The sequence below is a fragment of the Hypanus sabinus genome, chromosome 12 (genome assembly GCF_030144855.1).
Source record: "Hypanus sabinus isolate sHypSab1 chromosome 12, sHypSab1.hap1, whole genome shotgun sequence".
Taxonomy (NCBI): domain Eukaryota; kingdom Metazoa; phylum Chordata; class Chondrichthyes; order Myliobatiformes; family Dasyatidae; genus Hypanus; species Hypanus sabinus.
In genome coordinates, this window is record NC_082717.1 from 14136842 (window position 1) to 14163096 (window position 26255).

The 26255-nt window shown below is 43.8% G+C and overlaps 1 protein-coding gene across 6 annotated transcripts in view; it reads right to left on the reverse strand.

Moving 5' to 3' along the window:
• Positions 1-26255, reverse strand: part of smyd3 (SET and MYND domain containing 3) — a 990938-nt gene that overhangs the window by 169552 nt on the left and 795131 nt on the right. For all 6 annotated transcript variants that reach the window (XM_059985566.1, XM_059985569.1, XM_059985568.1 and 3 more), the window contains one exon: positions 16548-16650. In XM_059985566.1, the coding sequence (XP_059841549.1) occupies positions 16548-16650 (103 nt within the window). The remainder of the gene's footprint in view (positions 1-16547; positions 16651-26255) is intronic.

Here is a 26255-nt window from a genome sequence, read left to right on the forward strand (position 1 = left end):
GCTGTCCGTGAGCCTGGTGGTACGTGCTCTCAGTCTTTGGTATCCTCTGGCCGTGAAGATTAATGTCAGAAAATCAGGAGAAGACAGGGTGGGAGGGCAGTGTTCAGAGTGAGAGTTAGGAAAAGCTCAGGAGGGATGGAGGATAGGGGGGGAAACCAGAATGACAGAAGAGGCAGGGGGAGCAGGAGAGGAGAGGTGGGTGAAAAATAGAGGGCTATTTGGTAGGGTAATTCAAGGCAGTTTCTAGAGTAGGTTACATGGTTGGCACAACATTGTGGGCGAAAGGGCCTGCAATCAGCTATAGATTTCTATGTTCTATGTTGCAGAGGACTGTGAGGTGTAAGGGAAGAAGGGGCTGTAACTCGGAGGAAATGGATATATACTGGAGGTGATACTGAATGGAGCAGAGTACGAAAGGGTTTCATTTAAGGACCTGAGAGTTTCTTCAATGCCGCTAATGTATCTGCCCCTACCACCACCCCTGGCGGCATATTCTAGAGTAAAACCCCGACCTAACACAACCTCCTTCCACATTAAATGCGTGGTGATAAAGGTGAGGAGGTATTCGACTTCCATTCCTTTTGTCACCCATGTAAAAATGAACTCTGTGACATGGCATTAACTGGCAGCTCACACGAATCGAGGAAATCCATTGTCTGCCGTCTTCTCAAAAGCACAAGCTCACCTATCTATAAAAGCCAGCTGGTGGTGTACCGGGCTTTGAGGCGAGCAGTCCCAGGTTCAAATCCAGCCAGCTCCTTGCACGCCTTCCATCCACGCTGGGTTGAGTGTCGAGCCAGCCGCTCGGCCTCGTAAAACAGAGATAAGAGCTAAAGAAACCTCAAGGCTGTCGCCTGCTGTGCCACAAGGCACAGAGAGGAACAACAACAACATTCTTATAAAAGGGTGAAGGCTTCCTCACGGATTTTATTCAAGTGCTTCAGCACAATGTTAATCACCCAAATCACCACCCAGCTTCGCCTCCCCACCCACCTCTGCCACTCAGATGCTAGTCCGTCTTGAAGCCATCACACACTCCGTGATTCTAAGATGGTGCGCACTCCCCCAGCCTCTGCCATGGATAACACAAAGCTGCAAGGACTGTCCATGGTGCCTGCTGACCCCGTCATGAGAAAGGCCAATACCTTGGACCAGAAAAGGCTAAGGAAAATGGCGGATACAGCTCAGTCCATCACAGACAAAACTGTCCCCCCTCCCCCATTGACAAGCAGTAAGCATCCACCATCAAAGACCCCACCATTCAGCCATACCATCTTCCCACTACCACCATTGGGCAGGAGGTACAACAGCCTTAGCTCCCATATTAATAGCTTCCGGAACATAAGACCATAACATTTAGGAGCAGAATTGGGCCATTTGGCCCATCGAGTCTGCTCTGCCGTTCAATCATGGCTGATCCATTTCCCCTCAACTCTAAGCTCCTGTCTTCTCCCTCTATCCCTTGATGCCGGACTAATCAAGATTCTATCTATCAGCCTCTGGCTCAAACATACCCACTAACTTGGGTATACCCACAGTTGTCCTGGGCAACAAACTCCACAGATTCACCACTCTCTGGCTAAAGAAATTCCTCCTCAACTCTGTACTAAATGGTTGCTCCTCTATTCTGAGACTGTCCCCTCTGGTCTTAGATTCCCCTGTGTTGGGAGTCCAAGACCTCTCTACATCCACTCGGTCTAGGTCTTTCAATATTCGATAGGTTCCAATGAGATCTTCCTTCAATCTTCTGAAATCCAGTGAGCAAAGTCCCAAAAAAATCAAACGCTCCTCAAATAATAAGACTTTTAATCCGTAATCGTGAACCTCCATTGAACTTTCTTCAATGTCAGCTCATCCCTTCTTAGATAAGGGGAACAAAACTGCTCACAATACTCCAAGTGAGGCCTCACCAGTGCTTTATAACCCTCAACATTACATCCTCACTTTTATATTCTAGTCCTCTCAAAATGAATGCTAACATCACATTTGCCTTCCTCACCACAGACTCAACCTGTAACTTGTAACTCAACCTCAACTTGTAACTTGTAACCATCAGATTCCTGAACAGGGTGGATAACTTCACTCACCACAACTCTGAACAGATTCTACAATCTACAAACTCACTTTCAAGCACTCTTCACAATTTATGTTCTCAGAATAATGTTATGCACACACTATTTTCTTTTGTACACTGGTTGTTTATCAGTCCTCATCTACTTATTTCTAGTTTTTCATAAATTCTTTTGCATTTCTTTTATTTTCATGTGTTGCAAGAAAATGAATCTCAAGGTAACATATGATAGCATATACATACTTTGATTGTAAATTTCAACTTTGAAATTTGAAGAAGGCACCGCTCACAGTGTGGCAAATCATAAAGACAGGAGATTTTGCTCCCAGCTCGTCCCCTCCCCTCCACCTCACCACCTTCTTATTCTGATGTCTTCCCCTTCCTTTCCAGTCCTGGAGAAGGGTGACAGCCCAAAGCAGTCTATTCCCCTTCATAAATGCTGGCTGATCTGCTGGTTTCCTTCAGCAATTTCGAGTGTGTTGCCCACAGTGTGGAGAACTGGGGGGCCATTTCCCAGCCCTGCAATCACGGCCCTACTATTGCAGTACAATACTCCCTCTGCTTCGTGCTGAATTGTCGCCTGTCAGGCATTGACTAGAGCAATACAGGCACCGTGCCCGAGGAGAAACGACAGGATCCAGCAGGTGTTCTGAGGCCGGATTCACCCGCTCAAAGGCTTCACAAACTTCGATTGTTCTCCTTGGAGCAGAGAATGACTGGGGGAGATTTAACTGGACTGTTTTAAATTAGGTGGGGAGTAGACAGCATTGATGTGATGTTGTTTCCACTCTCAGAAGAGTTGGTAAACAGCTTCAAGGTCATTTGCAAGAAAATCAGAGAAGGGTTGTGAAATCTTTTTCAAACACAATGAGTTGTAGTTATCAGTTCTCATTGGTGGGTGAGAGGTGGAAAAGGGGAGCAGCTTCAGGCACAGTAGCATAACACTTGAGTGCAAAACAACTCAGATTCAATTCCTGTCAGGAGTACGTACATTCTCCTGTCACCACATGGGTTTCCTCCGGGTGCTGTAGTTCCCTCTCACATTCAAAGGGCATACAGCTCAGTTGGTTAATTGGTCTCTTGGGTGTATTTGGCTGCTCTGGGCTTGTTGGGCTGGAAGGGCTTGCAACCATCTCTCAATAAGTTAGCACATGCAACACAGAACTTGAAACAGTACCGGCCTTTTGGCCCACTGTGATGAACTATGTGCCTGTCTGGACACGCCCCCTGCTGACTGCTCCTGTGGCTCCTCCCACAGGCCCCTGTATAAAGGCGATCTGAGGCCTGACGCTCGGCCTCAGTCTCCAGGATGTAGTATGATGGACACTCACTCCTGGTTCCTTCTTCCAGTCAATAAAAGCCGATATCTCGCCTTACGTCTCAGTGTGAGTTATTGATGGTGCATCACCCACGATGTTGTGACAACCAATATAAGCTACTCCATATTTGCATGCCTTGGAATTCCTTTCATTAAACTAAACTAAATGAGTTAACCCAACCAGTGTTGGGTCACGCACAGTCCGTAGCTCACTGGTAAGCGTAAACATGAGAAAGTCTGCAGATGCTGGAAATCCAAAGCAACACTCACAAAACGTTGGAGGAACTCAGCAGGTCAGGCAGCATGAATGGAAACCTGAAGGGTCCTGGCCCGAAATGTTAACTATCTATTCCCTTCCTTAGACGCTGCCTGGCCTGCTGAGCTCCTCCAGCATTTTTTTGTGTGCAGTTCATTGCTATGTTGTTCTTGACATACTCGCATTTTGATCCATCCTAACCCCAGGCTGGCACTTCCAAAAGGCCTCACCTCAATGACCCAAACGTAAATCGGATCTATGGTACTTCCTGCACATAAACTCTGACCTTAAGTTTCGGTTACAGAGATACACCCAAATACTTAAGGATTACCACTCTACTTCAATAATGCAACGTAAGACCTCACCACAATCTTGTTTTGGCATTCGTACAACTTTTAAAGGAGCAAAATCCTAAAAGAGATATGTGTAATATATGGGCGATGGGGTGGAGATACATCTCTACCGAAGGAGGTGTAAGGCACTCTTTCCCTCTGCTAGCCTGCAGGTCACCCTCGGAAATTGTGCAGAACCTGCTTAGCCCACCCTGATCAGGGACACAGAAAGTCACAGCAGCAGGTAGTGGGTGGTCATGAGGGCAGCCGGTGCAATCACAAGTCCTGGTTACGTGACCACTGACACTAGCCAGACAATCTCTGAAGAGTCTTGATAATGACTGGGTTCACCCATCTTGTAAAGACACTGCCCAGAAGAAGGCAATTGCAAACCACTTCTGCAGAAACTTAACAAAAAGCAATTATGGTCACAGACCTTGATCGCCCATGTCATATGACACGGCACATGATGATGATGATGATGACAGATGATATAAGGTGGGGTATTCACAAAATAAGGGAGAGCCTGATATATGTTGGGTGTTTATAAGGAACCATTAAGAAGAGGACTACATTGACTGGTTTACCAGCTGGTGGTGTCGAGCGACTTACACTGGAAAGACAACTGGGTTAGTTTTGCAGACTAACATGGATAATCTACTGTGGTACTAATTCTCAAGTGAATATCCATTCCTTTTTTGTGTGGAAGTGACATCTTTTATTCTTGCACTCCGTAATTATTTTTGTTTATCTAATGCACCTTAGCAACAGATCTGGTAACAACCCTGCTCTTCACTTTACTTGTGATCGAAAGCAATAAGGAACCCACGGAGGTAAGTACAGAAAATACGGGAACTACTCAGCAGATCCAACAAGGTCTGTGGAAAGATAAACAAAATTAAAACGAGCATTCATCGGATTTGGCCTGAATGATTAATGTTGTTCTTCTTTCCACGGATGCTGCCTGACCTGCTGGGTGTTTCCTGCAGCTGCTGTTCCTGCGTCAAGTCTCCAGTATCAGCCTGGCTTTGCTTTCCAATAACTGAAGGTGATAGAGGTCCTGCCCAGCTCCCAAACCCCTGACCATGTGAGTGGCATGCTGGCATAGAGTAAAGTGGCAGAGACCCACGTTCAATTCCCACCACTATCTGTAAGGTCCTTCGGGCGCCCCAGTCTCCACCTCCCCCCAAACATTCCAAAGACAAATGGGTCAGATCATAAGACATGAGAGCACAATGTGGCCATTTGGCCTACTGGGTCCGCTCCACCATTCCATGCACTGAAGGGTCAGTAGGTTAATTGGTCAGTGCAGACATAGCTCGAGAAGGACCTGTCACCATGCTGTATTTTGAAACATGCGGTTCAGCACTTGGGAAGCCCTCGGGATGCTCTGAGGCTGCAGTTATCTTCTGCCCTTTGGGAATTCGGTTCACAGCCTCCTTTCAATTTGTGAACTATTTATGTTACCATATTCACAGGAACAGAACCCTGCTCTAACCTGTGCACAACCTGCACTGGGGAAAAAAACCCAAATCCTTGATCTAGAGAGAATTCAAACTGTGGTTAAGCCATGAATAATCTGTGCACTCTACAGCAATTGCCTAGACAACTTTTAAAAAAGTAAGCTTTCAAATATGTGTCAGTTTTAATTTTTCTTTCATGAGATGCCATCATCCTTGCCAAGTCCTGCAATTATTCTCCATCCATAACTTGAACAAACTTTTACTAACTTCCACAGATGTGCGGTGGAGAGTATATTAACTGGCTGTATCACAGCCTGGTATTGAAACACCAATGCCTTGAATGGAAAATCCTACAAAAAGTAGTGGATACGGCCCAGTCCATTACAGGTAAAGCCCTCCCCACCATTGAGCACATGTACATGTAACACTTTTGCAGGAAAGTAGCATCCATTACCAGGGAGCCCCACCACCCAGGTCAAGCTCTCTTCTCACTGCTTTCATCAGGAAGAAGGTACAGGAGCATCAGGACTCACACCACCAGGTTCAGGAACTGATATTACCCCTTAATCATCAGGCTCTTGAACCAGAGTGGATAATTACACTCAACTTCACTTGCCCATCACCAAAATGTTCCCACAACCTATGGACTAACTTTTAAGGTCTCTTCATCTCATGTTCTCAATATTTATTGCTTATTTATTATTATTATTTACTTCTTTTTGTATTTGCATAGTTTGTAGTCTGCACTCTGGTAATGCTCTGTTTGGTGTGGTATTATTATTATTATTATTGATTTATTGAGTATGCCTGTAAGAAAATGGATCTCAGGGTTGTATATGGTGACGTATTGTATATGTACTTTGAACTTAACTAACTCATAACCAATGCTCCCTCTAAGGTGTGCACGTGCATGCACACACATCTTTTGTTACTAGTGCACAAAGGAACTTAAACTGCACACAAAAGGTTGTCACTCTTTACCTTGCTGTCATGTTAAGTATATTTCACGAACGTACACAATCACATTTCCCTTTTCAGTTTCTGATGCAGACAGTGTTGACAACATGCAGTTTGCAACGATTTCTCTGCAGATTTTAGAACTGGGTTATATATACTGTTTTTATTGAAGAAATTATTGATTCACTACGTCGAATTCCAAAGGAGCAAAGGGTGTGAAGCAGAAAAGAACTGCCAGTTCACTTAAAATAGAATGGCTTATTATTCTCAGAAAAACTACAGGTTTACTTCCGCTTAAGAATTCAGTGCGCACATGTTGTTGTCACTGGGGGGGGGGGGGGGGGGAGGGAATCGCACAGCACATGATTTTTGCGCACACTGGTCATTACAAGTTAGAGGGAGCATTGCTCATGACGAGATTGGATGAGGGAACAGGTGCAGAAAGAATTCACAAGGATACTAACAATACTGGAGAGCTTGTTGTAAGAAAAAATATGGATATGCTGGAACTTTCTTCCTTGGACTGTAGGGGGCTGAGGGGTGAGCCTACGTAGAAAAGGCATATGAAATCACTAGGGATATAATAAGGTGGATGGCCACAGGCCTTTTCTCCAGGATAGAGGAGTATAAATCTAGAAGGCAGAGGTTTAAGATGAGAGGAGATAGATTTAAGGAGGACCTGAAGGTCAAGTTATTCATACAGATGGTGTTGAAAATATGAAATGAGCTGCCAAAGTAAGCTGTAAACATGAATGCAGTTATAACATTTAAAAGATATTTGATAGAAAAGGCCTAGAGCAAACTTCCCAAACTTCTTTTTGCAGTGCCACCCCCTTGGTTCCCAGACCACATCTCCAGTGCTGCGCTTATCCTTTTGGGCCATTACATAAGAGCCATACAGAATTTTGATTTACAATGTACAGTGAAAGAAAATAGGAAGTGCAAATTCAAAGCAGTGACAAAGAATCTACTTAAAGCTACAAATAAAATATTTATTTATTTAATTACAGTAAAAATTATTTCCATCAACAATTTTAGAGCGTATTTTAGAAGTCCAACTATTCACTATTTCTTTGCCTTTTCACCTTTCAGTGGGATGGATGGGTTCAGTGCAGTGATATCAGCTTCTCAACATCAGGCTGAATGTCACTCAGGAGGAATCTCAAATCCCCATGTTCAGTAGGTTGCAGACTGTTTTGCTGCTTTGAAAGAAATCGAGTGCCAGGCTCCACTAAATAAGATGCTGCAAAGGCAATAAGGAACATCTTGACCTTTTTCCACAGTGCTGGATAGCGTTCAGAGATTGCTTTCTTCAACCGAAAGTCCTAATATGATATTTTGAACCTCAGCTTCAGCCTAAAGTCATTTTCTAGCGAGATCATTTCCTTTTCTATCCTTCCTGTTTTCCTCATTTCAAATCTTCAGGAATGGGTTGATTACCCAATCTAGAATTTGGATCGAGAGAAGGCCCAGAAACTTTGACCTACTGTATCTTTGCGCAATTCACCCAGGAGGGCACAATATGTTTGAAGATCGTCATCTGGAATTCTTCCTTTCTCTTCCAACTCAGAGAGGCTCGTAAATTGGAAAACCTTGCGCCAGCCAATGCAGCACTTAAATAGGGGTAACTTGGACAGAAAGGTGGGACGGCTGATCTGACTTTGACAAGATTCACATCATTTCCTTGCAACTGAAGATTGATTAATTAAACTTTGCGAATAGTTCTGACAAATAAGCAGTGAAATATTTGAGTCTTTAACAAATTTTAACACTGCTTCAAAATACGCATAAAAACGGCTCAGGCAGTTTCCTTCTGAGAGCCATCTGACTCCTGTGTGCAACAGCAAGCGTTCAAACTGTTCACCATTCTCAATACAAAACTCTCAAAGTAGTCAAGAATTGAGAGCATGGGACATCGATTTTACTTACGGCTGTGATAACAGCATTTAATTATTTGTACAGCCCATCATTTGGCAACATTATCTCCCTGCTCTTGAACTCAATCCCACGACTGATGAAGGCCAATACACTGTACGCCTTCTTAACCACAGAGTCAACCTGCGCAGATGCTTTGAGTGTCCTATGGACTCGGACCCCAAGATCCCTCTGATCCTCCACACTGTCAAGAGTCTTACCATTAATCCTATACTCTGCTATCATATTATGACCAACCAAAATGAACCACTTCACACTTATCTGGGCTGAACTCCATCTGCCACTTCTCAGCCCAGTTTTGCCTCCTATCAATGTCCCGCTGCAACCTCTGACAACCCTCCACACTATCCACAACACCCTCAACCTTTGTGTCATCAGCAAACTTACTAACCCATCCCTCCACTTCCTCACCCAGGTCATTTATAAAAATCACAAAGAGAAGGGGTCCTAGAATAGATCCCTGAGGCACACCACTGGTCACCGGCCGCCATGCAGAACATGACCCGTCTACAACCACTCTTTGCCTTCTGTGGGCAAGCCAGTTCTGGATCCACAAAGCAATGTCCCCTTGGATCCCACGCCTCCTTACTTTTTCAATAAGCCTTGCATGGGTTACCTGATCAAGTGCCTTGCTGAAATCAATATACACTACATCTACGGTTCTACCTTCATCAATGCGGTTAGTCACATCCTCAGAAAATTCAATCAGGCTTGTAAGGCACAACCTGCTTTTGACAAAGTCATGCTGACTAGTCCTAATCATATTATGCCTCTCCAAATGTTCATAAATCCTGTCTCTCAGGATCTTCTCCATCAACTTACCAACCACTGAAGTAAGACTCACTGGCCTATAATTTCCTGAGTTATCCCTACTCCCTTTCTTGAATAAGGAGCAACATCCACAACCCTTCAATCCTCCAGAACCTCTCTCATCCTCATTGATGATGCAAAAATCATTGCCAGAGGCTCAGCAATCTCCTTCCTCACTTCCCACAGTAGCCTGGAGTACATACCATCTGGCCCCGGTGACTTATCCAACTTGATGCTTTCCAAAAGCTCCAGCACATCCGCTTTCTTAATATCTACATTCTCAAGCTTTTCAGTCCACTGCAAATCATCCTGACAATTGCCAAGATTTCTTTTTGTAGTGAATACCGAAGCAAAGTATTCATTAAGTACCTCCTCTATTTCCTCCGGTTCCATACACACTTTTCTATTGTCACACTTGATTGGTCCTATTCTCTCACGTCTTATCCTTTTGCTCTTCACATACTTGTAGAATGCCTTGGGGCTTTCCTTAATCCTGTCCACCAAGGCCTTCTCAAGGCCCCTTCTAGCTCTCCTAATTTAATTCTTAAGCTCCTTCTTACTAGCCTTATAATCTTCTAGATTCATATCATTAACTAGTTTTTTGAAACTTTCATAAGCTCTTCTTGACTAGATTTACAACAGCCTTTGTGCACCAAGGATCTTGTACCCTACCATCCTTTCCATGTCTCATTTGCCACATTTCTTCCGTATGTTTCCTTGAGAACATGTGTTTCCAATTTATGCTTCCAAGTTCCTGCCTGTTAGCCTCATAGTTCCCCTTACTCCAATTAAACATTTCCCTAACTTGTCTATTCCTGTCCCTCTCCAATGCTGTGGAAGAGGAGTTAGAATTATGATCACTATCTCCAAAATACTCTCCTACTGAGAGACCTGACACCTGATCAGGTTCATCTCCCAATACCAAATGAAGTACAGCCTCTCTTCTTGTAGGCTTATCTACATATTGTGTCAGGAAACCTTCCTGAACACACCTAACAAACTCCACCCCATCTAAACCCCTCACTCTAGGGAGATGCCAATCAATATTTGGAAAATTAAAATTTCCCACCACAACAACCCTGTTATTATTACTCCTTTCCAGATTCTGTTGGGTGTTAACACAAATGATACATTTTACTGTATATTTCAATGTACGTGTGATAAATAAATGAATCTGAACTCCGTTTAACCTTCGATTCCCTTACCAACCAAGAACCCTTCAACCTCTGCATCAAATATACTCAATGACTTGTCCTCCACAGCCATTTGTAACAATAAATTTCACAGATTCACCACCCTTTGGCTAAAATAATTCCTCTTTTTTTCTATTCTAAAGAGACATCCATCTATTCTAATGTGTGCTCTCTGGTGTTAGACTCCCCCACTATACATCTACTTCCTCTAGGCCTGTCAATATTCAATAGGTTTCAATAAGATCATCCTTCATTCTTCTAATCTCCAGCGAGCACATGTCCAGAGTCATCAAACACTTCTCATATGATGAGTCTTTCATTCCTGGAATCACTTTCATAAACTTCTTTTGAATCCTCTCCAATGTTAGCATATCCTTTCTTAGATAAGGGAACCAAAATTGATCACAAAACTCCAAGTGTGGCCTCACCAGTACCTTATAAAACTTCGGCATTACATCCTTGCTTTTATACTCTAATCCTCTCAAAATGAATGCTAACATCACGCACACAAAATGCTGGTGGAATGCAGCAGGTCAAGCAGCATCCATAGGGAGAAGCGCTGTCGACGTTTCAGCCAAGACCCTTTGTCCTGACCTGCTGCGTTCCACCAGCATTTTGTGTGCGTTGCTTGAATTTCCAGCATCTGCAGATTTCTTCCTGTTTGCTAACATCACATTTGCCTTCCTCACCACTGACTCAACCTGCAAGCTAACCTTTAGGGAATCCTGCGCAAGGGATTCCAAATCCCTTTGCACGTCTGATCTTTGAATTTTTCAAACACAAGGGGCACCTCAGATGTTAGAAATCTAGAGCAATACACACAATGTGCTGGAGGAGCTCAGCAGGTCTGGCAGCATCTATGGATGGGGATAAGCAGTCAACATTTCGAGCCGAGACCCTTCAGCAGGACCCTTCCTTTGATAGAAATGTACCTCCACCCCGCCACCCAGGTAGGGTACTTATCCACTGTAAACTGCCCTGAATAGGTGAGTGGTCAACCCTGAGGCAGTTCTGTAAAAATGGAGACTAAAGTGAGATTCGTCAAAGCTGGTGTTTGATGGTCAGCAGAGATGCCATGATGTGTGACTGTGATTTTACCATTCTGCAGGACAGGAATTTTAACACTGAGGCATTCCCAAACCAAGGAGGGTCACTGAACACAGAGGCAATGAGAAATTTATCTATCTCTTGAATAAACTGAGCAACTGTGACAGAGAAATCGCCACCCTCTATCAGCCATTCCTCAGAATCAGAATTGATTGTGGCTCGGTGCCAAGCTTGAATGACACAGGACAATACCATAACAGACAACGCAGTAGCAACCAACAATCACAAGACAATAGTGCAAACAGCCTTGAGCAAACAACAATTAGCAAAACGGTCACATGTGCAAATGTAAACGCATGAACAGGCTCATTACTGTCTGGTTTGGTGCTAGCAGCCTCTCACAATATACAAGAACCACAGAGAAGGGGATTTCACTCAGGTCCACTGCCCGAATAAAAAAAGGGAGCAGTGGGTCACAGCAGCGGTAAAGAACCTTTTGTAGAGACCAGTCTGGACTGAAAGTTTGAGAGGGAATTTCACTCAGGTCCATGGCTTGAGTAGAAAAAGGCAGCAGTGGGTCACTGCAGTATATAGAGCTTCAACTGGTGATCAATCCACACTTCAACTGGTGATCAATCCACACTTCAACTGGTGATCAATCCACACAAGAGCAAATTAAAGGAAAGCAGCAGCCATAGTCTGAGTGGACAGAATCAGAATGGTAATCTTGAGGATTTAGCTTTTTGAGGCTTCAGTGGAGAGAGGCTTCAGTCAGAGAAAGCAAAGAAAAGAAAAGGTTAAGTTTTTTATTCCTTCCCTTCTTTATATCTGCTTAGCTAGGACAGTAAAGATGCCAGGCAGGATAGTAGAATGCTCCTCTTGCGGGATGTGGGAAGACAGAGACCTCCAGTGCCCCCGAGCAGTGCAACTACAAGAAGTGCATCGGCTGCAGCTTCTAACAAACTGCGTTAAGGAGTTGGAGCTGAAACTGGATGAATTCCAGATCACTCGGGAGGCTGACGGGGTGATAGATAGGATATATAGAGAGACGGTTACACCCAAGATGCAGGACACACAAAACTGGGTGAGTTAATAAGGGGAAAGGGGTTAAGGAGCCAGTGCAGAGTACCTCTGTGGACACCCCCCTCAACAACAGGTCTATCACTTTGGATACTCTTGGAGGGGGAGGGGTTTGATCTAACAGAGGGAAGTCACAGTGGTCGGATCTCTGTCACCGAGTCTAGCTCTGTGACTCGGAAGGGAAGGTGGGAGAAGAAGCATACTGTGCTGATAGAGGACTTGTAGTTAGGGGAACAGACAGGAGGTTCTGTGGGTGAGAATTAGATTCCCAGATGGTATGTTGCCGCCCGGGTGCCAGGAGTCAAGTCCTCCGCATTCTTAAGTGGGAGGGTGAACAGCCAGATGTTGTGATCCATATAGGTACCAATAACGTGGGTAGGAAGAGGTGACGAGGTTATACATATGGGGAGTTCAGGTAGTTAGGTTCTAAGTTACAGGGCAGGACCTGCAGGCTTGTGATTTCAGGATTGCTACCCGTGCCATGTGCCAGGAAGATTATACAGTTTAACAATGACGTGGCTAAGGAGTTGGTGTTGGAGGGAGGGCATAAGATTTTTGGATCATTGGGCTCTCTTCCAGGGAAGATGGCAGGCTGACTAATATCCTAGCAGGAAGGTCTGTTAATGCTGCATGGTGTTTAAACTAGAGTTGCAGGGGGATGGGAACCAGAGTGCCAGAACAAATAGTGGAGATGTTGGTAAGACCTCAGAAAAAGTCAGGAATCTACAGGTTGAGCATGGTGCAATGTGTCCTGAGCTGTGTACATTTCAATGCAAGAAGTATCATGGGAAAGGTGGATGAGCTGAGCACATGGATCAACACCTGGAATTATGACGTCTTAACCTTAGTGAGACTTGGATGCAGGAGGGGCAAGACTGGCGGCTCATTATTCTAGTGTTCCATTGTTTTGGATGTGACAGAGCAGGAGGGATTAAAGGAGGAGGGGTGGATTTACCTGTCAGGGAAAATAACATGGCAGGACAGATTGGAGAACTCAACTAGTGAGGCATTATAGGTGGAACTGAGAAAGGTATGACTACGTTAATGGGGTTATATTGCAGACCAGCCAGCAGGATTTAGAGCAACTAATTTGTAAAGAGATCACACACTCTTATGTATTGACTGGGTATCCAATGCTGTAAAAGAACTAGATGGGACAGAGTTTGCCAAATGTGTTCAGGAAAGTTTTCTTATTAATATTTAAGTTCCAACAAGATAGAAGTACTGGATCTGCTATTAGGGAATGAGACAGGGCAGGTGACAGAAATTTGTGTGGGGGAACACTTCGCATCCAGTGACCACAATGTCATTAGTTTCAAGTAAATATGCAAAACGATAGGTCTGGTCCACTGGTTGAGATTCTAAATTGGACAACGGCCACTTTTGATGGTATCAGAAATAATCTGGCAAGCCTGGATTGGACCAGGCTGATTTCTGGCAAAGCTGTACTTAGAAGTAGGAAGCCTTTAAAAACGAAAATTTGAGAGTGCAAAGCTTGAATATGCCTGTCTGAATAAAAGGTAAAGCTAACAAGTGTAGGAAACCTCGGTTTTCAAAAGATATTGAGGCTATGGTTAAGAGAAAAAAAGGTGCATAGCAGGTTTAGGCAGGTAGGAAAAAATGAGATACTTATGGAGTATAAGAAATGCAAGAGAACACTTAAGAAAGAAATCAGGAGGGTTAAAAGAAGGCATGAAGTTGCTCTAGCAGACAAGGTGAAGGAGAATCCTAAGGGATTCTACCGGTATGTTAAGAGCAAAAGGATTGCTAGGGACAAAATTTCTCCTCTGGATGACCAGGATAGTATTCCACATATGGAGCCAAAAGATGGGGGAGATCTTAAATGAATTCTTTGCAGCTGTAGTTACTCAGGAGACGGATACAGAGTCTCTAGAAGTGAGGCAAAGCAGCATCAACTTCACGGACCTGGTACAGATTAAAGAGGAGGAAGTGTTTGCTACCCTGAGGCAAATTAGGGTGGTTAAATCTCTAGGAACTGGCAATGTGTTCCTTTGGACCCTATGGCAGGCAAGTACAGAAATTGACACAGATTTAGTAAGGCATTTGACTGGGTCAAGAAGGTTCAGTCACTCAGCATTCAGGATGAAGTAGGAAATTGGATTAGACTTTGTGGGAGAAGCCAGAGAGTGGTAGTAGAGGGTTGCCTCTCTGACTGGAGGCTTGTGACTAGTGGTGTGTTGCAGGGTTTGATGTTGGTCCTTTGTTGTTTATCATCTATATCAATGATCTCGATGATAATATGATTAACTGGATCAACGAGTTTGCAAATGACACCGAGATTGGGCGTGTATTGGACAGTAAGGAAGGCTATCATGACTTGCAGAGGGATCTGCATCAACTGGAAAAATTGGCTGAAAAATAGCAGATGGAATTTAATGCAGACAAGTGTGAGGTTTTGCACTTCAGTAAGACCAACCCGGGTCAGTCTTACACAGTGAATGGTAGGGCACTGAGGAGTGTGGAGGAACAAAGGGATCTGGGAATACAGATCCATAATTCATTGAAAGTGGCATCACAGGTAGATAGGGTTGTAAAGAAAGCTTTTGGCACTTTGGCTTCCATCAATCAATGTATTGAGTACAGGAGGTGGGATGTTATATTGAAGTTGTATAAGATGTTGGTGAGGCCTAATTTGGAGTTTTCTGTGCAGCTTTGGTCACCTACCTACAGGAAAGATGTAAGCAAGTTTAAAAGAGTGCAGAGAAAACTTACAAGGATGTTGCCGGGTCTGGGGGACCTGAGTTATAAGGAAAGATTAAATAGGTTAGGACTGTATTCCTTAGAATGTTGAAGACTGAGAGGAGATTTGTTAGAATTGTACAAAATTATGGGGGAATAGATAGGGTAAATGTAAGCAGGCTTTTTCCACTGAGTTTGGGTGGGACTACAACTAGAGGTCATGGGTTAAGAGTGGAAGGTGAAAGGTTAAGGGGGAACATGAGAGGAAACTTTGAGATTGTGGAATGAGCTGCCAGAACAAGTGGCCCATGAGAGCTCGATTTTAATGTTTAAGAGAAGTTTGGATATGGAGGGCTATTGTCCTGGAGCAGGTCATTAGGAGTAGGCAGTTTCAATGGTTTCAGCCTGGACTAGATGGGCTGAAGGGCCTGTTTCTGCACTGTATGACTCTACAGCAAGAGATCCCTCTGCTAGCCACAATAGCCTACCTTGCTGTCCACTACACCCCCAATCATATCAGCAGGAAAGTCCATTGGCTGCAGTCTCCCATCATGGCAGGACTTGTACGTGTCCAGTTCAAAGAAGAGGTCTGGACACTATCCACAGTGTAAACTGCCTCTTCCAAAAGCTCCCTCTGAAAAGCGTTAACAGGCTATGAAAAACAAAAATCTTACCGCCATGTTAAAAGCTCGTTCCCCAGGCAGTCAATCCAATCAACCATTCTCGTTCAGACCCCAACCACCCCTCTCTGTCTATACCCCTGTCACTTCACCACACTGTCAGTACTCTAAACCATTTTTATGATGCTGTTTACATTGTAAATACATGCAGGTATTCATATATTTATACACATTTTATTCATAAATGTACTTTAAATGTACTTTAACCTCTAACTTTATCTAATTATTTATTAGAAAATAAGATTATTTGACATAGGAACATAATTAGGCCATTTGACCCTTTGAAACTGCTCTGCCATTCAATTATGGCTGATTTATTATCCTTCTCAACCCCATTTCCCTGCCTTCTTCCCATAACCTCACAAGAACCTATCAACCTCCATTTTAAATATACTTAATGACTTGGCCTCCAGAGCTGTCTATGGCATGGAGTTCCACAGTTTCATCACTCTCGGGCTAACGAAGCTCTTTATAATTGTTGAATGTTGTTCTTTGTTGTATGTCACACCCTGACCAACACCATCACAGCAAATTCCCTCTATATGTCAATAACATTGATGAATAAAGTTGATCATTGATTTCCAGATCTATAAGGGTCACTGAGCACAGGGGTAACGAATAGGGTCTAATAAGACATAATCCATAAACAGCAGAGATCTTTCAACACATCCACATGTAGACATCATCATATTTTAAAAAAATCACCTCTTCACCCTGACGAATATCTTGAACAGCACGAAGCTGGAGCAATTTCCCTTCGAAGACCATCACGCAGTTTGGGTCACAGCTGTGGTTCAGCAGAGACAGGCTGTAGAGAGGAAATAACATGGTTCACTTCAATTTGTTAGCTTCCTTCAGAATTCAAAGTCTTCAGAAGTCTTGTGAATTATTTTTAAACAGGGATAGGTGCTTGTCATTTACATAAACAATTTGGATGAGAATGTACAAAGTATAGTAAGTCTGGAGAGGGTGTGAAGATAGGCGGCATTGTAGACAGTGAAGACGATAAACAACACTTACAAGGAGAATCTGGAACAGCTGGGTAAGTGGGCAGAGGAATGGAAAATCGACTTCAATCCAGATAAGGGTGGACCATCACAAGCCTAGCTGAGAAAGGTCGAGAGTTGGACGAGGGGCTATCAACCCCATCCCACAAAAACCCAGAGGTACAGAAACACTAACAGAAGCTCTAAAGACCTCATCCCCGGGAGAGGAAAGATCTTCAAAGATTTGCTACACCTGGGGACAACTTGAAAGACTGGCCTGGGATAGAGGAGTTTGGCAAGCTGCTGTCAGTGGCCTACTATGTTCCGGTAGTGGGGGTGAGTTTAAGTAATTAAGTCCAGAGAAGTGAAAGGCATTGTGTTTTGGAAAGCAGGACTTTTGTAATGAATACACAGTGGTCATTTTACTAGATACCCCCTGTACTTAATAAAATGGCCACTGAGTGCATGCTCTGGTCTTCTGCTGCTGTAGTCCAAGGTTTGTCGTGTTGTGCATTCAGTGATGCTCTTCTGCACACCGCTGTTGTAATATGTGTTTTACACTTAATCATAGGAGCAGAATTGGTTCATTTGGCCCATCAACTCTGCTCTGCTATTCCTTCATGGCTGATCCATCATCCCTCTCAACCCTATTTTCCTGCCTTCTCCTCGAGAATTTGAGTTACTGTTGCCTTGCTTCCAGCTTGAACCAGTCTAGCCATTCTCCCTTGACCTCTCTCATTAACAAGGCATGGTCGCCCACAGAACTGGCATTCTCTAGATGTTTTTTGCTTATCGCACCTTTTTCTGTAACTTCTAGAGACATGAAAATCCCAGGAAATCAGCAGTTTCTGAGATACTCGAACCGTCTTGTCTGGCACCAACAATCACTCCTCTGTCAAGGTTATTTGGATCACATTTCTTCCCCATTCTGAAGTTTGGACTTGCAAATTTCTACAGATGTACTATGGAGAGCATTCTAACTGGCTGCATCACCATCTGGTATGGAGGGGCCACTGCACAGGATTGGAAATAACTGCAGAAAATTGCAAACCCAGCCAGCTCCATCATGGGCACTAGCCTCTACTTTAAGAAGGTGGCATCTTCTTATTCCTACCTTCAAGGAGGAGGTCCAAAAGCCACATTCTCAATGTTTTAAAAACAGCTTCTTCCCCACCGCATCAGATTTCTGATTGGACAATGAACCCACGTATACTACCTCATTAATTTTTTTTTCTCTTTACTCTCTTCTTGTACTACTTATTTAATGTAACATGTTGCCACAAAACAACATATTTCATGGCATATGCCAGTAATATTAAGTCTGATTATGTAAAACATTAGACCATAAGAACTGAAGACATCAGTGCAGAATTAGACCAATCAGGGCATTGAGTCTGCTGCGGCATCTAATAATGGCTGATTTATTTTCCCTCTCAACCCCATTCCCCTGCCTTGTCCCTGTAACCTTTGATGCCCTTAGTAAGTAAAAAACTATCAACCTCCACTCTAAATATAACTTGGCCTCCACAATCATTCGTGGTAATGAATTCCACAGACTCACCACCCTCTAGCTAAGTAAATTCCTCCTTATTTCTGTTCCGAAGGGATGTCCAACTACTCTGAGGCTGTGCCCTCTGGTTCTAGAATGCCTCATTTTAGGAAACATCTTCTCCACATCCACTGTAAGTCTTTCAATATTCGATAGGTTACAATAAGATCCCCCCCATCATTTTTCTAAACTCTAGCGAGGAAAGGCCCAGAGTCATCAAAAGCTCCTGATATGTTAACCCTTTCAATCCCTGGATCATTCTTGTGAACATCCTCTGGACTCTCTCCAACGCCAGAATAGACTTCTGTAGATAATAGGCCCAAAAGGAGGCACCGGTTATTTCATATATATTTATGTTTGGGACCTGACAGGAAAGACATAATTAAGCACCTGGACAACACAAACACCTATGACAGGATGCTGTTCAACAACTGTAGTTCAGCATTTAACACCGTCATTTCCGTAATCCTGATTGAGAAGTTTAGAGCCCGGGCCTCTGTACCTCTCTCTGTAATTGGATCCTCGACTTCCTAACCAGATGATCACAATCAGTGCAGATTGGTATCCTCCTCGCTGATGATCAACATTGGCGCACCTCAGGGGTGTGTGCTTAGCCCACTGCTCTACTCTCTATATACACATGACTGTGTGGCTAGGCATAGCTCAAATAACATCTACAGATTTGCTGATGATACAACCATTGTTGGTAGAATCTCAGGTGGTGACGAGAGGGTGTACAGGAGAGAGATATGCCAACTAGTGGAATGGTGCCGTAGCAACAACCTGGCACTCAATGTCAGTAAGACGAAAGAGCTGATTGTGGACTTCAGGAAGGGCAAGACGAAGGAACACATACCAATCCTCATAGAGGGATCAGAAGTGGAGAGAGTGAGCAGCTTCAAGTCCCTGGGTGTCAAGATCTCTGAGGATCTAACCTGGTCTCAACATATCGATGTAGTTATAAAGAAGGCAAGACAGTGGCTATACTTTATCAGGAGTTCGAAGAGATTTGGTATGTCAACAAATGCACTCAAAAACATCTGTAGTTGTACTATGGAAAGCATTCTGACAGGCTGCATCACTGTCTGGTATGGAGGGGCTACTGCACAGGACCGAAAGAAGCTGCAGAAGGTTGTAAATCTAGTCAGCTCCATCTTGGGCACTAGCCTACAAAGTACCCAGGACATCTTTAGGGAGCGGTGTCCATTATTAAGGACCTCCAGCACCCAGGGCATGCCCTTTTCTCACTGTTACTATCAGGAAGGAGGTACAGAAGCCTGAAGGCACACACTCAGCAACTCAGGAAAGAGCTTCTTCCCCTCTGCCATCCAGTTCCTAAATGGATATTGAATCTTTGGACACTACCTCACTTTTTTTTTAATATGCAGTATTTCTGTTTTTGTATGTTTTTTTAATCTATTCAATATACATAATTGATTTACTTGTTTATTTATTATTACTAATATTTTTATTTAACATTTATTTTTCTCTCTGCTAGGTTATGTATTGCATTGAACTGCTGCTGCTAAGTTAACAAATTTCATGTCACATGCCGGAGATAATAAACCTGATTCTGATTCTGAAGCTCGAACAAGTGCAAGGAAGATTTGTGAAAGTGTTGTCTGTTTCTAAGTTTTATGACCTTATGATTCTTATGCTCTTTTGCTAGATTTTTGTTGGTGAATGCAGATTGGTGAGGGATTTGCCAAGCCATGAGTTTTCAGATTATGGCCATCTACACTTATACAGTTCCTGAGATCTCAGGGCAACCCTCAGAGTGGGAGTACGTCACCAAACCGCCAACCTTTTGATCCTCTCTTCCATTCATCAAGATCATAGCTGATTTACTACCATAAAAGACGTTAGACCATAATCAGAGCAGAATTACATTATTAACCACTAAGGGTGTTATGGGTTATGGAGAGAAGGCAGGAGAATGAGGTTGAGAAGGATAATAATTCTATCATGTTGAAATGGCAGAGCAGCCTCAATGGACCAAATGGCCTAATTCTGCTCCTACATTTTATGGTCTTTTGGCACTATTTTACATCATCATCCCCATACTCAATCTTCATCACTTCAATGCTGTACTTCACCTCCAACAAGCCCCACCACTGGAGAGGAACTAATCTGCGGGTCAAGATGAAACTGTTAAACCACTGTCACCCTCTCTCCAGAATGAGGACCACCTCAACCTCAAGTCCACAGGAGCATCTGTGCATGTGCACACTTGGAGGCCAAATTCCAATCCTTCACTGAAGTGTAGGAAAGATCAGCCCTTACACTCTGACATCTGAAACCAAAGGATCTCTGCCAATCTGCCCCGTCCGTAACACTGCCTTTGACCATGAACATCCACATTGAGGTCTGGGAAATCAGGGACCATTTTCCGTATTTTAGGAGATACTTCTCGACAAAAATTGGGGCATTGGTGGCAAAATTGGCCACTATTTCCAGCACAGGTTTAACCAGACTGAGGATAGGTGTGGGACACAGGAGAAGAATAAGATCAGCTGCATTTGTCACATGTACATTAAAACATAGAGTGAAATGTGTTGTTCATATTGACGATGTACCAACGTAACATGCCTACAACTTACTAACCCTAACCTGTACATCTTTGTGATGGGGAAGGAAACTGAAGAACCCAAAGGAAACCCACAGGTAAGGGGAGAACACACAGACTCCTTACAGACAATGAACCCTGGTCTTACACCTTGCACTGCAAAGAGCTGCACTAACCACTACACTATTGTGCCTCCCTTCTACACCACAGTGATCAATAAAAACTGAGGTATGCAGAAATGTCTTCTCTCCGAGGGTGGTAAACTTGTGGAATTCTGTGTCCCTGACTGTGGTGGAAACTGGATCATTAGATATTTTTATAGTGGACATCGATAAATTTTTGAAAGAGGGAATCACTATAAATTAGGTGAAATATTGAAGGGGAACATGAGGGGGAACTTGCTCACTCAGAAGGTGGTGAGATTACAGAACGAGCTGCCAGCAGAAGTGGCGGCTATGGGTTCTGTTTCTGCATTTAAAATAAATTTGGATAGATAAAATGAATGAGAGGGTTTTGAAGGGTTCTGATTCAGGTGCAGGCCGATGGGATTTGGCGGAATAATAGTTTGGCACAGACAAGATAGACTGAATGTACTCCATGACTGAATCTGATGAAGGTATTAAGGGTTGTGGGTAAGTGGCACAGAAGAGAAGTTGAAGCCAGCGTAGAGCAGCCACAATCATACTGAATGTCAGGGCAGGCTTGAGGACCTCTGCTCCTGTTCCCTCATGTTCAAGTTCTGGTGCCTCACACTCATCAGCAAGGCTGTGGTCCACAAAGCAGCAGTGATCTTCGTCTTACTGAATGCTTCAAAGACACAGACAACCCAAGGTGGACATCTCAACTCAAAGGAGAAGTATCACCAATGCTGTCTCTAAATCCACGGGTGGAATATCAAATGCTGGCGAAGCATGGTTAGGGTTATTGAATTGTGGACGTGCTCTGGTGGTGGCAGAAGTGTGGTGACGTTTACGGGGAGTGCAGCGCAAAACTCGTTGATTTGATTTGACACAAAATGGTGCATTTTACTGTCTGTTTCTATGGATGCATGACAAATAAAGCTAATCATCTTCTTCTCAACCAGGCCGACATCTCCAGCATTTTGGGTCTGATCTCACTCAACCAGCTCCAGCTGGCTAGCCACACTCTCCACAAGCCTGTCGAGTCCTGAAAGCAGCATTCTAACGAACTTCCACGACAGACAGAGGGCAAAGAAAATGCTTCAAGGATGTTCTCAAGCCCCCTTTGGAAAAATGTAATAGCCCCATTGATACATTGAAATCCCAAGCCCAAGTCCACACAATGTGGAGAAGGACCATATAGTATGGGGTCGAGTCGCTTGAATCTCTAGCACAGGAACAGAGGTGGACACATGTAAACAGTGGAATAAGCACACAAGATCTGAAGAAATAGTTGCTGGAATCTGGAGTAATACACCAGATGTTGGAAAACTTAGTAGGTTAGGCAGCATCGGTAGAGGGAAATGGACAGCTGCTATTTCAGATCTAGACCCTTCACCTAGACTGGGTCTTGACCCAAAATGTTGACTGTCCACATCTCTCCAAAGATGCTGCCTGACCTGCTCAGTTCCTCCAGCATCTCGCCCCTCGTTTCTGAAACAACCTACCAAATCACTCCGTGAATCCTGCAACAATCTCTTCAGCAACCCACATTGTCATTAAATCATCCTTAACCTCCAGGAACCTGCTTCAGATGAGGTTTCGTACTTAAAAGGTCACACTATAGGGAGGGAAAGCCTTGGTGTTTAAGGTTCAAGCTGTGCTTGCATGTACTAATAATGGGCACCCGATTGTTGAGCCTTGCTCTATTTCAATAACCTTCTCACTTTTCAGCAACACATTCATATGCAAGTCACTTCAAAATATAGGGCACATCCCTCGTGAGTGTAGGTTACAAACGGCATTTTATATTCTGTCAATTAAAATTGAAAGCAGCCATTAATTATCTCAACCCTAAACAGTGAAATCCATGTAATCCATTTAACTGAAGCTTAGCGCTGCTGAATTCATTAGGAGTGCCGTGTAAATACAAATTCCCTCTCCTTCTTTACATAATAGCTCCGATAACAAAGGACTTCAGTGAGCAATGATGTGCCTCAAGGAGGAGAGAGAGATTTTCCAACTCAAGTAATGACAGTAGCAATTTAACAATAAAGCTGCATGCTTGCCAAATTAAATTGCACGTGTTTGTACCAGGACCTTTCCTGATGCAGCAAACTTCATACTGGTTGAGACTGATAAGCTTAATGTGAACAATGTGCATTTTGCAGATCAAGGCTGCCTCGCATTGTTATTCTACCAAGTGCCCTGCAGTCCCACTGTACAATATCACCTTGACAACACACCACTGGACCTTTCTACTGAAGTTAGTGAAATTTTTTTTAAAATTTTAATTAATTGAGATACAGTTGGGAATAGGCCTTTATGGTCCTTCGAGCCACACACCCAGCAATCGTCATATTTAATCCTAGCCTAACCTCAGGTCAATTTACAATGACCAATTATACTACCAACCAGTCTTTGGACTGTGGGGGGAAAACTTTCTTACAGAGGATGCCAGAATTGAACTCCAAACTCCGATGCCCTGAGCTGTAACAGCATCACGCTAACCGCTACTCTACTGTGGATGCACATACGCTGACTCGTTTTAACTGCTCTTTGTTTAGTGGATTTGTTCCAGTTTATTTTGTGAAAGAAAGGTTTATATTTAAATCATATCTTATACATCCCCGAGATGTTCCCTGACAATACAGCACGGAACAGGTCCTTCCGGAGCAATGAACCGCACCACCCAAAAACCAACCTATTTGCTGTTGTTCCTTTCCATGCCATGTGGCATGTCAGGCGACAACCTTGCCGACACTTTAGCATTTTTCTTCTCTGTTTTTTACGAGGCTGAGTTGCTAGCTCATGGCTCAACCCTGCGCTGATGGAAAGCAAGCAAGGACCCGGCCGGATTCACACCCAGGACCATTTGCCTGGAAATTCAGTGTGGACGTCACTACGCCACTGGCCGGCCGACTTCTGAGGCGTTGATGGCGAAGACTGAGCGATGTCACGGAATGTGAACGGTAGCTGTTCGAATCTCTGTCGCTGGACAAGATCAGTGCTTTGCGGAATTACTGCTTATCTTTTGTCACCACATGCCCGAATGTAAATTGGTGGCTCAGGTAGACAGAGTGGTGAAGAAGGCGTTTGGCACGTCCACCTTTATCGGACAGGACAATGATCACACAGGAGTTGTATCTGTATTTGTCAATGCTGAGACCCCTGCTCGACTATTGTGTGCAGTTCTAGTCACTCAGCATCTCATTAAGCTGGAACGGGAACCGCAAAGATTTATTTGGATGCCACTGAGACTGGAAAACTTGAGTTATAAGGAGAGGTTTTTCCCTGGAGTGAAGGAGGATGAGGGACTTTATAGAAGTTTATAACATCATTATGAGATAAACAAGGTGGATAATTAGAATCCTTTTCCCAGGGTATGGTAGTCTAAAAGTAGACGGCAAAGATTTAGAGTGCATTGGTAGCTTGGACCAATTACAGCTAATTGGAGCTATTACAGTCAGAGTTCAGAGTTCAATTTTGATGCCATCTGTAAGAAATCTATACGTCCCTCCTATGAGTGTGTGGGTTTCCTCCAGGTGCTACGGTGTCCTCCCACATCCCAGAAGTGTACCGGTTAGTAGGTTAATTGGTCATTGCAAACTGCCCTGTGATTAGGCTCGGGTTAAATAGGTGGGTTGCTGGGCGGTGTGGTGCAGCTCCATGTTGTATCTCTAAATAAATAAACGAAAATTGAAAATGAGGAGGAAATATTTAAAATGATCTGAAGGGCAAGTTTTTCTCATGGAGAGCGTTAGATGTATGGAACAAGTTTCATAAAGGCAGGGTAATGACAACGTTTAAAGGGCATTTGTACAGGTATATTGTTAGAATAGCTTTAATGCAGGGGTTCCAACAATAGACAGTAGGTGCAGGAGTAGGCCCTTTGGCCCTTCGAGCCAGCACCGCCATTCACTGTGATCATGGCTGATCATCCACAATCAGTACCCTGTTCCTGCCTTCTCCCCATATCCCTTGACTCTGCTATCTTTAAGAGCTCTATCTAACTCTTTCTTGAAAGCATCCAGAGAATTGACCTCCACTGCCTTCTGAGGTCCATAGGATCCATGGACCCCTTGGTCAATGGTAAGGATTCATGGCATAAAAAAGATTGGGAACCCTGACTTAGTGGGAAATGAGTCAAATGCAGGCAAAAGGAGCTGCTTCAAACATCTTGATCAGTATGAATGAGTTGGGCCAATTGGCCTGTTCTTGTTCTGTATAACTCTACGAGCCCAGATCTTACTGCATAAAGGCATGGTCTGTTTCCTTTGCCGAGCAGTTTCAAACAGAATTGAACAGGGTGCAACCATCAACGAACTTCCCTATTTCTAATTATATGATGGAAGGAAGGTCACTGATGAAAAGACTGGACCAAAGAAGTTGCCTGGAGGGTGTTCGGGTTCTATATAACCTTTGACAACCACAGTCATCACCCTTTATGTGAGGAATGATCTCACCACTGGACCTGGCAAAAACCAAAAGGGGTGTCATCAGTAAGGCGGGCAAGTGTCACTTGATAGCACCATGGACAATGGTCTCACTTGCAGACCGAGAGGAGAAGTGAAAGAGGGCAGCAAGGTAGCATAATGCTTCACAGCGCAAGTGGTAAGATCGGGGTTCGATTCCCACCGCTGTCTGTAAGGAGTTTGTACGTTCTCCCCATGACCACATGGGTTTCCTCCCTCAATCCAAAAATCTCTGAGTTGAGGTTAGTGAGGGTGCTGTCCGGATTAGAGAACACGAGGAAAGGTTGAGTGAGCCTGGACTTTTCACTTAGGAATGAAGGAGGAAAAAGGTGACTTGATAAAGGTATATAAGATTATGAGAGGAATAGATGGAGAGGACAGCCAGCACCTAGGGCAGAAATGGCCAATAGCAGAGGACATCTATTTATGGTAGGTGGAGGAAAGTTTGGGGGAGATGTCAGAGGTAAATACTTTACACACAGTCTGGGAAGTGCATGCCGGGGGTGGTGGAAGGGGTAGAAATTCTTAGATGAGCACATGGATGTAGGTAAAGTGGAAGGTTATGGGCTGTGTGAGATGGAAGAGTTAGATTGATTGTGGAGTAGGTTAAAAGGTCAGCACAATATTGAGATGTACTGAGTTCATCTCAGAAGCGTTACATTATATGGACTGTGAATGCTTCCAACACCAAGAGATTGCTGGAGTGGAAATATCAGAG